This window comes from Hibiscus syriacus, unplaced genomic scaffold, assembly GCF_006381635.1.
Source record: "Hibiscus syriacus cultivar Baekdansim isolate YM2019G1 unplaced genomic scaffold, ASM638163v2 tig00008468_pilon, whole genome shotgun sequence".
In the NCBI taxonomy this organism is placed as follows: domain Eukaryota; kingdom Viridiplantae; phylum Streptophyta; class Magnoliopsida; order Malvales; family Malvaceae; genus Hibiscus; species Hibiscus syriacus.
This window is the reverse complement of record NW_024062164.1, coordinates 1-15,032: the sequence shown is the minus strand read 5'-3', so window position 1 is coordinate 15,032 and position 15,032 is coordinate 1. Positions and strand designations below refer to the sequence as shown.

Sequence of the window (15,032 nt, the reverse complement as noted above, 5' to 3'; positions counted from 1 at the left end):
GCATCGTTGAACAAGTTGACGGTTAAGAATAAGTACCAACTACCCATGATTGATGACTTATTCGATCAATTGTGAGGAACTAATGTATTTTCTAAGATAAATCTTTGCACGGGGTACTACCAGTTAAGGATTAAGGGTTCAGATGTTGATAAGACTATTATTCGCACTATATATGGGCATTAAGAGTTCCTGGTGATGCCTTTTGGTCTGACGAATGCTCCCGCAGATTTTATGGACCTAATGAATAGTGTGTTTCGGCCCTATTTAGTTCAGTCTGTAGTAGTTTTCTTTGATGATATTCTGGTCTATTCCCGGACTGAAGTAGAGTATGACGAGAACTTAAGGATTGTTCTAGAGAAACTGAGAGAGCATCGTTTGTATGCTAAGTTGAGAAAGTGTGAATTTTGTCTTCGGGAGGTGTCTTTTCTTAGGCATATTGTTTATGTGAAAAGTATACAGGTCGATCCGAGCAAGAATGAGGCCATTGTGAGTTGGAAGCGACCTAAGATTGTCTCTAAGATTCGTAGTTTCTTGGGTTTAGCTGATATTATAGACGTTTTGTCGACGGCTTCTCGATCATTGCTGCTCTTTTGATGAAATTATTGAGGGATAATGTTTCATTTGATTGGGGCGAAGCATAGCATGAGAGCTTTGAAAAATTGAAGGCGATTTTGACTCAAGCTCCAGTTTTAACTCAACTTGAGCCCGGGAAGGATTTTACAGTGTATAGTGATGCTTCACACTCCGAACTTGACTGTTTTTTTATGGAGGAGGGGAAAGTAGTAGCTTATGTGTCTCATCAACTGCGCCCGCATGATTGTAATTACCCGACCCATGATTTAGAGCTGGAAGAAGTGATATTTGCTTTAAAGATCTGGAGAGACTATCTATATAGATAGAAGTGTTAAATTTTCATGAATCATAAGAGTTTGAAGTATCTTCTAACCTAGAAGGAACTTAATCTGAGGCAGCGTTATTGGATTGAACTTTTGAAGGACTATGATATCGTGATTGTTTATCACCTGGGTAAAGCTAACATTGTTACGGATGCTTTGAGTCGGAAGGAAAAAACTGATTATAGGTCCTCAATGGCCAAGTTGAAGTTATATGACGATGGTGATTTATTAGCAGGATCGTAAGTCAAGCTGACCATGGTCAAAGAAATAAAGGCCAAGCATTCTCTAGATAGCTCCTTGTTCCCCATTCTTGAATAAATAGAGCAGGGGACAACTTCATATTATGCTTTTGACCAGGATGGAGTTTTATGTTTCAAAGGTCGATATTGTGTGCCTGATGATGCATAGTTGACACAGACTATCCTCAGGCTCACAGTAGTTCGTATGCTATATACCCCGGTGGAGATAAGATGTATCGAAATCTGAGAGAGAGGTATCATTGGATCGATATGAAAAATGACATCTTTGATTTTGTGGCTAGATATTTGACTTGTCAGCAAGTTAAGGCAGAGCACCAGCATCCATCAGGTCTGTTATAGCCTATCAAGATTCCTGAGTGGAAATGGGAGCGTATTACTATGAATTTTTTACTGGGTTGCCTTTGACCCATTCGAAAAAGGATTATGTCCGATTGATTATTGATAGACTTACAAAGTCAGCTCACTTTATTCCTATGCGGGTAAATTATTCGTTTGACAAGTTGGCTAGATTGTATATCTAAAATATCGTCAGATTGCATGGTGTTATGCTATCTACCATTTTGGATCGAGATCCGAGATTCACTTCGAGATTCTGGAAAACACTATATGAGGCTCTGGTACTAAACGAAATTTCAGTACAACTTTCCACCCTCATATTGATGTCAATCTGAGATGGTGATTCAGGTCCTTAAGGATATGTTACGTGGTTGCATGATTGATTTTCATGGTAGTTGGGAGGAATTTTTGCCTTTGGCTGAGTTTGCTTACAATAAAAACTACCAGGACAACATTCGTATGGCACCGTATGAAGCACTTTAAGGGTGTAGATATTGCACCCCGATTTGTTAGACTAAATTATGTTATAGAAAGACTTTGGGACATGAGTTAGTGCATGAGATTGAGGACACCGTAAGATTGATATGTGACCGCCTAAAAAAGGTATTTGACAGACAGAAGTCTTATACCGACCAAAGAATAAAAGACATCGAGTTTGAGGTTGGAGATCAGGTCTTTTTAAAAGTGTCGACATGGAAGAAAGTGTTGAGATTTAGGCGCAAGAGTAAATTGAGTCTGAGATTTATTGAACCATATCGTATCTTGAAGAGAGTAGGACATGTTGCATATCATCTCGAGTTGCCTCCCCAACTCAGCCGTATCCATGATGTCTTTCATGTGTCTATGTTGAGGCTCTATCGTCCAGACCCAAGCCACATTATTCAGTTATAGGATATTGAGCTGAGGCCGGATCTATCCTATGAGGAGGAGCCTATGCATATCTTAGATCGAGATGAGAGAGTGCTGAGGAACAAGCATATTCCGATAGTAAAGGTTAAATGGAGTACCTGTGGTCTTGCAGAAGCCACCTGGGAGATAGAAAAATCCATAAAGACTCAGTTTCCGCATCTGTTTACTCCAAGTAAATTTCGAGGATGAAATTTCTTTTAGGGGTAATTTTCACAACCCAATTTTATGAAATTAGAATAAAAATAAAAGAAATGGTTAGCTGGTGTAGGGTGTCGAACCCTTGCCACCCGTGAGGCCAACCATGCCCTAGCCATTTAGGCAAGAGTACTATTGTTCATATATTTATTAAATATATCATATATGGGTTTAAAACTCGGTTAACCCTAAAAATCCCCAAAATTAAAAACCTCTAAATCCCTAAATTCGTCCCTATCGACCCTTTTTATCACCTCAATCCACCACTGTCCGGCCACCCCAGCTCGAGCCACTACCCTCGTTCGGCTTGTCATTGATCGGTGAGAAAAACCCTTCGTTCAAAATCGACACAGTTCACCGTAAAACCCACCATGAAGTTTTGACAACAACACCAAAACCAACATGATTTTCGCTTGATTTCCGATCAATCAAGGCGTCGACTTGCTTCTCCACTGCCGAGGTTATGTTCGCCGTCCTCGGGCGCTCGTGACCCAACCCGTGGGTCAAAGCTTTACCGTCATTTCATCATCGTCGGAGTGGGTAAGATCAGTTTTAATATTTTGGGTAATTTCGGAAAGTTTTGTTATGAAATTGGTTGAATAATGCATGAATTGGAGTGTGTAGAAGACAAGGGAGTAATCGACCGGTGGAAACGTACCCCGTCGTCGCTGAATACCGCACGCATTGGCAGTGCGTGTGGGGCTCTCTAGCCAGTCCAGGAAGCTTCTGGAACTGGTTTGGTCAAATCGATGTGAACCGAGTCAACTCGCCTAAGTCAACCTGGACCAAGTCAACTCGTTCGAGTCAAACAGTTGACTCTGATCAAGGAATTTATAGGTTATTATGTGAACTGTTTTATTGAGATACTGATTTGGGTAGGATACTGGAGTATGGAGGTTCACCTCTGATCAAACTGGTAAATCCTTACGGACCTAAGGCGGCCCTTGGGTAAGCTCTCAGGCCTCGAGATGCTCCCTTAGGTTGGCTTACCTTATACCCTATATCCAATGGGTATAAGGTAAGCTCTATGGATGCAGTTCTGGGGAACTGCATATGAAGTGCGGGAGGAGGGTAAAATATGATTTGTAAAACTTAAACTTCATTATGATTTTTTATGATATTTTACTGAACTATTACTTGATTATTTTACCATTATGATTTATTTGCACTGTTGGGACACACTGAGCCTTAACTCACTTTTCAAACTGTTTTAGCCCTTTCAAATACTTTTGGATATGCACCTCGAATCAAGCACTTGGAGGATCGACACATTCTTGCATAACTTTTTGTTGTAATGTTTCTATCTTCCAAGTTGCTTTCAATTGCAGTGACATGTGCCTTTATTTTGAAGTTCTTATTTTTATGATGTTTACTTCTTTTTGCTACTGATATTCGATCTATCGTGATTTAGATTTATGACATGTTTTGTTTTACTTAGTCACTTTAGTTTTATATTTACGAGTTGGGTTTTTATTGTTATTTATTATACTTTTATAAATGTTATTTGTACTATGATTTTAAATTATCGAATATCATTTTGGAAGATGTTTTAAGAATTTTTAATGTAACCTGTTAGACTTAGTCGAAACACATAGCCTGGGTCTAGGGGGTTACATTAACCCTTAAATTTTAAATAGAATACTAATTTAACCCTAAAAGTTAGATAAAATATTAATTTAACCCCTAAACTATATATAAAATATTTTATCTAAAATTTAGGGGTTAGATTGATATTTTATTTAAAGTTTAGAGTTAAATTATTATTTATCTAAAATATAAGGGTAAAGTTAAAATTAAATTGTTTTTACAAACATGTCACATAAGTAAACTAACAAGAGTTAACTACCAATAATAAAAAATATAATAAATTGATAATGTAAATGACCAAAATGTAACTTTTTCAAAATCGTTGACCAAAATAAGAAATGTCAAAAAGAAAATGGATTATTAGTGTAGTTAACCCTATAAAAGCATATGAGTTGTGTTAAAACCTAATATCGGTCGAATTGATATAATTTTTCTGGATTCAGTCAAATATTTATACATGCATGTATGATCGTTGTTATTTTTCTAAATTAGAAAATATGCGAAATATGTTAGATAAATATTTATATTGACCGACCGATGAAATTTTTCTGAATTCGCAAATGCTGATAATAAAGCAGACGCGGTTAACATAGGCGACACGGCCACGGTGGCTACGAGCTTAAGGTCTGAAAACAGAGAACAAAAGAAAGAAAAAGAAGAAAATTAAAGAGTCGACGGTCACTTAGGGGTTAACTTTAGATGAAAAGAAGAGCAGCCAGCGATTGGGTCAGTCAAAGATTTCGCTTTATTAAAACTCTCCCTGCTACTGTGAATATTTATGTTTGTTGGGTTCATATTTTCATCTACTCAGCATCCACAACAACCACGACCTTGAATTATTATAAAAATCACACCACACGACAATTATTTCAGTGCAAATCCAATTCCAACACACACACTGCTCTCTCCTTGCATATATTTACTTTTCCAATACATCATATTGTATATATAGGGAGATGATCAAACACTAGCTGCATGAACAAGGAGCTCCTTGTATCGAACTTCATAACTCACGATTTTAGACAGATAATCAGATAGGTAGATATTATGGGAGAGGTGGTGGAGGTACAGTCGAGTCCGGTGGCGGGACGAACTTTGAACATCATTGCACCTCCGCTTCAACTCGACTGCCGATCAATATCCATGTCTCGGTCACCGCTGCTCGATTCAACCCCAAAAAGCCCCTTTGTTACACCCATGATGATGACTCCTGTAGATAGTCCCATGAAGAAGGCGATTGCGAGCATGCAAAGTTACTTGGAAGAAGTTGGACACTTCACCAAGCTTGACCCGCAGGAAGCTTGGCTTCCCATTACTGAGTCCAGGAATGGTAACGCGTACTACGCGGCATTTCACACACTGAGTTCAGGAATCGGATTCCAAGCTCTTGTTCTTCCTCTAGCTTTCATTACTCTTGGTTGGTAGGTTTCCAAAACCCTCTTCTTCTTAAACTGAAATAGAGGAGTTATTCTAATGCAAATCAGTTTAACAACATGTATGTATGATTCTTGTTGCAGGGTGTGGGGAGTTATATGCTTATCGCTGGCTTTTATTTGGCAGTTATACACACTGTGGATACTAATTCAGTTGCATGAATCAGAATCTGGGATACGGTACAGCAGATACCTTCGACTTTCCATGGCTGCTTTTGGTAAGAGCCAAGTAAATGCTGAGGGATAAACAGGGATGGGATGTGAGATTGTATGTTACAAGTGAGGGATCGAACTTATAAAATTTTAATAAGAGTAGAAAATCCATAGAAAATTTTAAAATATATAATAATTTGAATTTTTTAAGAGAGCAACAGGGTTAATCTTGATAAAAAATAAAACTAAATCATAATAGAATAAGAGGCCATCAAGGCTAATCTTGATCAAAAATAAAACTAAATCATAATAGAATAAGAGGCATCAGGGTTAATCTTGATAAAAAAATAAAACTAAATCATAATATAATAAGAGGCCATCAGGGTTAATCTTGATCAAAAATAAAACTAAATCATATAGCATTCATATTGAGGGTGAAAGAAATAATTATAATTATATTTATAATCAACACCAACAACAAAGATTAAACCTTAATTCAAGTATACTAAAATTTTCAACTTAATCACTTTTTTATTTTTTGATTTTAGTGTAACTTAACCTATTTTGTTTTAAAATCTATTTTTTATGAATTTTGGAACATACCTTGGTAATATTTTTATTTCTTTCAAAAATTTGCTTTTTCTATCCTTTTCTTTTTAAGTTGATGTTTGGTTAATTCATGATGACATCATGGATTTTATAACTTGTATAGAAAGATAGATAAACTTGATCATGTTATATTGATGCATTCGATGTTTTCAAAGTATATTAAGGGATAGGTTAAAATTTGATCCAAATCTCTATATTCTTTGTATGTTTAGAGTTCAACCCTCTATTCTTTTAGTTTTAAAAATTTAAGTTTAAATTAATAAAAATAAAAGTAAGAAGACCGAATTCTAAATATACAAAGAGTTTAAGGACTTGTATATTTTAACATAATGCATAGGACATATTTATGTCTACTTTTGTTTTGCTTGCATCACATAGTTTAGCAATTAAGCTTTATAATAATGTCTACTTTAGTCTTGCTTGCAACAACAATAAAACTTTATAAGAGAATTAAAAGGTACGAACCGAAAAAGACTGTTAGTAATAAATAAGGATAATCTTTCTTCCGGATAAGATTAATATAAATTTTAATTGAAAGTATTGTTGATTGATATGATTAAAGGCTTTAATGAAAGTAGAATCCCAAAATAACTCTAATCAGATCTTCCTTTTTCTCATGCGGTGATTTTGACGAATTCATTATGAAACTGTGACCACTATCCCTGCATGCTTTTGCACGAGAGACTAGACGATATTGAACTAAATCAAATGCCATGCATTAGTTTTTTTCTATTGATATGCGATGATTAGAATATAATATATGTTCATAATTTTTCTTAATTATTATACACACATTTTAAAAAACGCAACCGTTCGAATATGGATCATCTAAAATGATATTCTCTTTTACCACAAAACCACTTAATTTAACAATTTGATGATAATATTGTTCAGGAGAAAAACTAGGGAAACTGCTGGCTCTTTTCCCCATCATGTATCTATCAGGAGGAAGTTGCGTAACCTTGATCATGATAGGAGGAGGAACCATGAAGATATTCTTTGAGATCATGTTTGAGAACACATGCAGCCTAAAACCCCTCACCCTTGTGGAATGGTACGTGGTGTTCACTTGCTTGGCCATCATCCTGGCTCAACTTCCCAACTTGAACTCCATTGCTGGGGTTTCCCTGGTCGGGGCAATCACTGCCATCAGTTATTGTAGCTTGATATGGATCGTGTCGATTATTCAAGGTAGGCAAGAGTTTGTCTCATATAATCCACCGGATCGAGCAAAATCGCAACTGTCCAGGCTTTTCAATACCTTTAACGCACTGGGAATAATCACCTTTGCATTTAGAGGCCACAATCTCGTGCTGGAAATACAGGGGACTATGCCTTCCAGTGGCAAGCACCCTTCCCGGCTACCGATGTGGAGAGGAGTGAAGTTTGCATACATGATTGTTGCAGCCTGCTTGTTTCCCCTTGCAATTGGTGATTATTGGGTTTACGGAAACCTGGTAAGATGCTTGGATTGTTAGTATTATTATTGCTCATAATACTCCTTGTGGCTAATACCTTATGAGTTGCTTTTAGATGCCTGAAAATGGAGGGATGCTTAGTGCTTTGTACAGATACCACGGACTCGACACATCGAAGTTGCTTCTCGGACTAGTTAGTCTACTCATTGTGATCAACAGCCTCAGCTCATTCCAGATATATGCTATGCCTGTATTCGATAATTTAGAGTTCAAATATACAAGCAAATGGGGAAGGAGATGCCCATGGTGGGTGCGGACAGGTATCAGAGTTTTCTTTGGATGCTTGGCCTTCTTTATTTCGGTGGCACTACCATTCTTGTCGAGCTTGGCCGGGTTGATCGGAGGGATCGCTTTACCGATCACCTTGGCTTATCCCTGTCTCATGTGGGTGATAATCAAGAAACCTCAGAGATTTAGTCCATGTTGGTGCCTCAACTGGGCATTAGGGGCGTTAGGAATGGTACTCAGCGTCTTGGTGACTACTGGTGCAATATGGGGCATAGTGACCAAGGGTATTGAAATCCACTTCTTTAAACCCCAGTGAACAAGTGCTGAGCATTATCATTCATCTTGCATATCCAAACTGACCAACAAGCCTTGGGTCTCCTAAGCCAATTGTCCACGTAGTAAGGAACAATGTCAAGCATCTTACAATCCCTCGAGTTTTATAGACTGCTTAACACATATCAAACCTCATGTATTGCTCTGAATATATTTGAAATCGTCTTCTAAACAACACCTATGCCAAAGTTTGCAAGAATTTACTCTTACATCAAGGAGGAAACTGCAAATCACGTATGGTATTTGATCTGTTGCAAATTAACTGTATGTATGAGTACATCTTTACATGCAAAAATGTTCCAATCACTCGCATACGACAATTTCAAATCCTCTGATGTCTTGTAAACTACAATTGGGTCGAACAAATTACAAAATTCAGTAAAATATTCTTAACTACACCTGGATTAGCATTATAATGTAGCTTTTCTCACAATGATGCATACAGCACAAGGGTAGTGCGAATGACACCATATGTTCAAACTAACTGCTGCATGTTCAATTAGACTATCCCCACTTTCCTCATCAAACAATTACTCACAGTGGAACACCGGCTCTTTTAGGTGATCATATCAAATCAGATTTCTTCATCAACTTGCTCTAGGCACAATTACATATTTCAATAGACCAGAGCATGTGAGCCAAATGCAACGGTCATTAAGTCTTAAACTTACACAACTAGATATAGTTCTACATAGATAATGGAAGGAGCATGCGTCTCTTCTTTTTCCTGGCCAATGTCACTTGCTTTGTGATTTTCATGCAGAGAAACAATAGCATTGTGATGCATACTAGAATAAAGGCAAGCTGCAGATGCCGAAAGTACAAAGAAACGGCTGAGAAAACCAGGAAAGCTAAAATAACAAGTTCCCATATAACAAACACAACAACATCCACCCTGCGTCAGAAAAAAGTACACAAAGCCCAATGTTTAGAAATGTCTTATTCTGAGCCACAGAAGAATAAATAGTCAAAAGAAGACCAAAAGAACGGGACCTGATAAAACTACAAATATTCTAGAAATTAAATTCTTTAATTTATTTTTCCAAACAAAAAATTGGCAATTCCTGCATCATACAATTTATTATAAATTATAACCTTACAAACATGTCAAAACTTGTTGGAACTAGGACATAGCACAAAGATATTAGCCATGAATATTTTCCGGCATAAGTAACACAAAAACCTTAATGCATGAATGTTGCAAAGAATTGATTCAAGGCTAACTGACTAATTTTCAACCCGGCACAACAATACTTCTTAACGTGAGCTAGCATTTGAATAAAAGGGACTCGTAGCCTTAAGACCCTAACATTTGAACAAAATCCAAACAATTCTATAATGCACCAGATGGGCAAGCATTCTGCTTTTATAGATCTTCATAACATCCATAAAAAACCTAAGGATACACACGGTACACAATAATCACAGCTGAGTTAATGGCAAGATTCAAGGACACGTATGCACTCCTAAGTCCTATCATCATACAGTTAGTCCCCACACCAACAACACAATTCATAGAAATACAAGTAGAAAAGAAAGGGTTAGCAAGATAATAGTGGTAATACAACGTAAAAATATTAACAAAAAACAATATTCAAATTGCTGGTACTGCAATAACCAAAAAGTCACACTCATCTAAAAAAATAAAAAACCTGCCAAGTAACTACATGAAACAACCTGAACCCCAGCAGCAGACTTCTTTCAGCCACCTAAATTTCATTTTCTTATGAAAATTAAGATGAAGCAACTGTTTGAAGTTTATACATTCATTTTCTTAGATTTTTTGGGGGGCTAAAGCACAACATAAGAACAGAGCCAATTTCACTTTAATTGATCACCTAATTTTCACTATAATTCCAAAGGGTTGGCTTAATTATTGAGGGTCTCTTTGACGGGTATTCCCCCCCCCCAATGCTGTGTACATGTATCAGTAGATTGAGGGGGAAATCAATTAAAATAGCGAAATTTTCAAGAGAAAATAAGAAAAAAAAGCATAACCTTAAGCTATTGCTGGATTTTTTAACCAAAGATGCTATAAAAACCTAGCTAACCTAGATAAACCGGCAATGCTTCGATCGAAGCTCATATGAAACATATTTCATTACAAGCTCGTTAATAGCGAAACCTGGTCATTGGATTAAATATGGGAAAACAGAAAAAAGTCCTAAATTTCAAAAACAAGTTTTTTTTTTTTAAATCAAAGAATTGGGTTTACCTAGACGATGTAAGATTAGACGTTGATGAGAAGAACGAAACAGAGGCCCAATCGTGGTTAGATCGAATCTGATACTCTCTCAACTGCTCTGCTAAATTCGATCGCGTTATCATCGCTTGTCTCGTCTTTCCCCCTTTCCGTTTAAAGATTTTGTTTGAGTTTGGAGCCAAAAATAAATTCAAAATATGAATGAGCAATATAAGATGCGAATTGGATATAGAGAAAATGGAAGGAAAAGGAAGGGAGAGCACCAATGATCGATTGAGATGGGAGATGATGGTTCGTTGCGCTTCGTCAGACTGTTGAGAGCGAAGATAGAAGAAAACAAAGGAAAGGGTTTGATGGGTTTCCCATAGAACCGTGCAATGGGCCAGTGTACACCATAAAATGGGCTAATCTAATACACATTTTACATCGTAATTCAATAACAATGAAGCCCGCGTTAAATAAGGGTAAACTATTGGACTAATCGTTTTCCTTTCGTGTTATATAATTTTACAGTTTTTATATTTTAGTATGTAAAAAATTATTTATTAATTGAAAATAAAATAAAAAAATTATGATTCTATAAATCTTATGAAATTATTTAGTTTTCGATTGATTATTTAGGTAAAGATATAGTTACTGATTATTTATATTATAAAATCAGTCTACAACGCACGTCGCACGCCACAACACACCATTAAAGCGACACACTGAAACACATTAATAACTAAGGTTTCATTATTAAGAAAATATAAAAAGGTTAAATTACATGTTTCGCACTTAAATTATCACTTTTATTTCGTTTTAGTATCTAAATTATAATTTTTTAAAAACAATTAACAAAAATGCTTACGTGGCATGACATGTCACCACCTATAAGGATAAAAAGATAAAACTTATTTTGCTCCTAATATGAATTGATCTTGGTTCACTTACATGTGACATAAATCACTCAACCATTAAGCTAGTCAATTGGTTAAATTTCATCACATTTCGTGTTTAACTTATATAACGACATCACTACAAAATCAATACTTTTCGATAATTATAAGATTCAAATATGAAACACTTTAAATTAATGACTGAAAGCTTAGCTACTTGATTAAAATGCAATATCTTTTTGTAATGCCCCAAATCTCGGGTTAGTAGTTTCGGATTAACTCGAGAGGGTTTAGATAAATCCACTAGCATTGTAGGAAGTTATAGACCAAGTGAGTTTTAGATTGGGCTTGGTTTGGGCCTAGTAATTGATAAAGGAGGTGTTTTTAAGTCGTAATCAAAATTAGGAAAACCAAAAGAGCAATTATATCATTTTTAATTTAAAGGTCAAATACTCATTAAAGGCGATGACTTCAAGTCTAGAACCCCCAAATATCTCATTTTTCACCATTTCTTTTGTCTTCTTCTTCTTCCATTTCAAACTCCATTGCTTCCCTAACATCTAAAGAAAAGGTGAGTGATTTATTCCATTTCAAACTTTAACCAACAACCTCAAGGTAAGAACTTTAATCTCCTCTTTCCAAGCTTCATTCCAAGCCTTCCTTTGCAAGTTTTGGTTTTGGTAGCCAAATGTAGGTTTAGTGGGGTTTATGAAAACCCAAGTAATCCAACTGGTTTTCTATGGATTTAAGTCTTGAACAAGTTAGTAACACCTTCTTTAATCTTTGTTAGTGAGAGAAGTGAGGGAAAGCTCCAAGGCTAAAGGAAATGAGAAGTTGACCCTTGGTTGAACCTTGGACACTTCTAGCAGTTTTGAAATTCAAGGCGACTCGCTTCTAACTTAACTCAACCACATGTAGGACACTAGATTTGTTTTGATATGTTGCAAGAGTTCTGAAGCATATTCATGGTAGATTAATCATTTAGCATTTTTTAACTTGTTTATAGGCCTATTATGACCTCTACTTCCATAAATAAAACTATAATAATGTTTGGGAACCTCAGTAGAACTATTGGGTGAGTTAAAGAGTCATTTTTGTAATCAAAATAGGGTATTTCTAGGCTTGGGTATCGGTACTGGAAGAACAATATTGATATTATTCATCAGATGTTTAAAATAAGAGGACTTTGAACTACAAGTGTAACATCCTGATTTTCAGGTTAGTAGTTATGGGTAAACCCGGGTGGGTTATAATTTAGGCTAAGAAACCAATTAGAAGTGTTGGGTTGGAAATTGTCTTGTTATTGTTTGGGCTTGATCCCATTAAGGAATAAAAAAAGTGTTTTTGAATTGTGCAAGGAAAAGGGAGGACCAAAGGAGTAATTAGACCCTAAAATCTTTTAAAGGCTGATTTTCTCTTTATGAAACTTATGTCATTGTGGGAATCATCCCATTTTTTATTATCTTTTTCCTTCATTCAAAAACTTTTCTTCTCTACTCTTGCAAGTTCCAAAGGTGATAACTTTGTGAATCATTCATTTCTTTTTTTGAAAATCAAAGGTAAGATTACTAATCTCCTCCCTTAGAGCTTCCTTTTGAACTCTTAATCTCAAGGTTTAGTCATGGTGACCATATGGGGGTTTTAGAAGAGTTTTGGATTCTAGGACTCTTGGGTGTTCTAAATCTATTCTAAAGAGTTTAGAATCTTGTTTTTACTCTTTTTAAGCCTTCAAGCAATTTAGTAATCCTTTCATTTTCTTGTGCTTAGTAAGAGATGTGGGTGAAAGCTCAAAGGTAAAGGGCAAGGAGAAATAAGTGCTCGGGTGAGCCTTGAGTTGTCACATCAACCTCTAGGTCTAAGGTAACACATTCCTAACCTTCCTCTACTGCATGTAGATCAACATGTGTAGTTTCGATGCATGTTTTGAGTGTATGAGCCATTTTTGTACACTTAGAGGGTTTAAAGAATGAAAATGGGTATTATTGTTATTCATGTTTAAAGTAGTTACTTTTCATGTTCCTTAAGCACTAAATAAGCTTTAAATACTATTTGGGGGCCTTGGGGACACTTTAGGAATGAATTGGAGGGTTTTAGATAAGCGAGACAAAGTTTTATATGCAAAAGGTGTCGACACTGTAAGAATAGTACCCATAGTGCCAGTCATGTAAGGGAAAATTTTCAAAAGGGTTATGAGTAGATTATCTATACTTTTCATAGGGGTATCGATACCGAAGTATTTTTCAAAACACCATAATCAATTTTGGTATATGTACTCAAGGGAGTATTGATACCCAAGAGGGAGAGTATCGATATGAGTATCGATACTGATATATTTTCCAAAACATCGAATGTAAATTTGGTAATGATACTCGAGAAATTATCGATACCATTAGAGGAGTACTGATACGCAATGAGGAGTATTGATACTATCGTGAATGTTTAGGCTATAAGCTTTGCTTGGAATCTAAATACGAAACTAAGGGATTAGGTGAGGGAAATCTTCTAATAAGATTATAAGTGAGACACCTTAATGAATTGTATGATAACATAAGATCTTAATGAGTTAAGATTCCATAAGACTTATGCCTTGCTTGATGCTTAGGAAACATTGAGGACACCCTAATTGATTAAAGATTATCATGATATATCAAATCCAATGCTTGTGCACTTTAAATTACTAGTTGGATGTTGCGTCAATGCCATGTAACACCCCGATGTTCGAGTTAGTAGTTTCGGATAAACCCAAGCAGATTTTAGTTTGGGGGCCAATAGGCCATTTAGAATTTTGGGTTAAAACTCGGCTTGTTTATTAGTTGGGCTTAAGCCCATCAAAGTTTAAAAAGGGGTCTTTTAAATTTAGCTTGAAAGGTCAAGGACTACAAGTGCAATTGACCCATAAATTATTCCAAAGGCTAAATTTTAATTAAAAGCAATGATGTCACATGGAAGGCTTCTCATATCTCTTTTTCAAAACACCTTGTATTATTCCTCTATTCTTTCAAATTCCATCCTCTATATTTTCCCTTGTTTTTTTGGAAAAAGGTGATAGCTTTGTAAAGTTTCCCTCCCTAATTCAAGAATCTAAGGTAAGTAATGAAATCTCCAATTCTTAGCTTCATCCTAAACTAATTCTTATAAGTTTTAGCCATGATAAACCATAAATAGGGGTTTAAAATGGGTTTTGGATTTTAGGATTCATTATTGTTCCCAATATATTTTAAGAGTTAGGAAACGTTTTTATAACTTCATTAAGCCTTTAAATAAGTTAGTAACTCAATTCATTGCGTGTTTTAGTGAGAGAAGTGGGTGAAGGATCCAAAATCAAAGATAAAGGAAAAGTGGTGCATGGTTGAGCCTTAAGTTGTTCCTACAACCCTAGGTGTAAGGTAACACACTTCTAACATTTTTTACTACTTGTAAATCATCATATGTAGTTTTGATACATGTTTGGGAGTATGAGCCATTTGTGTGCACTTGGGGTTTAAATGCATGAAAATGGGATTGGTTGTTATTCGTGTGTAAAGTAATGTCTTT

General features: G+C 35.9%; 2 protein-coding genes across 2 annotated transcripts; one reads left to right on the top strand and one right to left on the bottom strand.

Moving 5' to 3' along the window:
* The first annotated feature begins 5,230 nt into the window (after window positions 1-5,230).
* On the top strand, window positions 5,231-8,499 carry LOC120202307 (lysine histidine transporter-like 8). Its single transcript, XM_039202752.1, has 4 exons — window positions 5,231-5,604; window positions 5,701-5,834; window positions 7,273-7,835; window positions 7,912-8,499. The coding sequence occupies exons 1-4, from the start codon at window positions 5,231-5,233 to the stop codon at window positions 8,398-8,400; spliced, it is 1,560 nt and encodes a 519-aa protein (XP_039058683.1). The 3' UTR covers window positions 8,401-8,499.
* A 230-nt stretch (window positions 8,500-8,729) lies between these two features.
* LOC120202306 lies at window positions 8,730-10,976 on the bottom strand. Its single transcript, XM_039202751.1, has 3 exons — window positions 10,884-10,976; window positions 10,633-10,765; window positions 8,730-9,312 (listed from the first exon to the last, which is right to left on the bottom strand). The coding sequence occupies exons 2-3, from the start codon at window positions 10,743-10,745 to the stop codon at window positions 9,105-9,107; spliced, it is 321 nt and encodes a 106-aa protein (XP_039058682.1). The 5' UTR covers window positions 10,746-10,765; window positions 10,884-10,976; the 3' UTR covers window positions 8,730-9,104.
* Between the last annotated feature and the right edge of the window lie 4,056 nt (window positions 10,977-15,032).

Bases quoted from the DNA above. Each gene is read 5' to 3' on its own strand.
- LOC120202307 (XM_039202752.1), top strand. From the start codon at position 5,231: ATGGGAGAGGTGGTGGAGGTACAGTCGAGTCCGGTGGCGGGACGAACT. The intron at 5,835-7,272 runs GTAAGAGCCAAG...AATATTGTTCAG, and splicing joins ACTTTCCATGGCTGCTTTTG to GAGAAAAACTAGGGAAACTG. The intron at 7,836-7,911 runs GTAAGATGCTTG...AGTTGCTTTTAG, and splicing joins ATTGGGTTTACGGAAACCTG to ATGCCTGAAAATGGAGGGAT.
- LOC120202306 (XM_039202751.1), bottom strand. From the start codon at position 10,745: ATGATAACGCGATCGAATTTAGCAGAGCAGTTGAGAGAGTATCAGATT. The intron at 9,313-10,632 runs GTAAACCCAATT...TTTCTGACGCAG, and splicing joins TCTAATCTTACATCGTCTAG to GGTGGATGTTGTTGTGTTTG.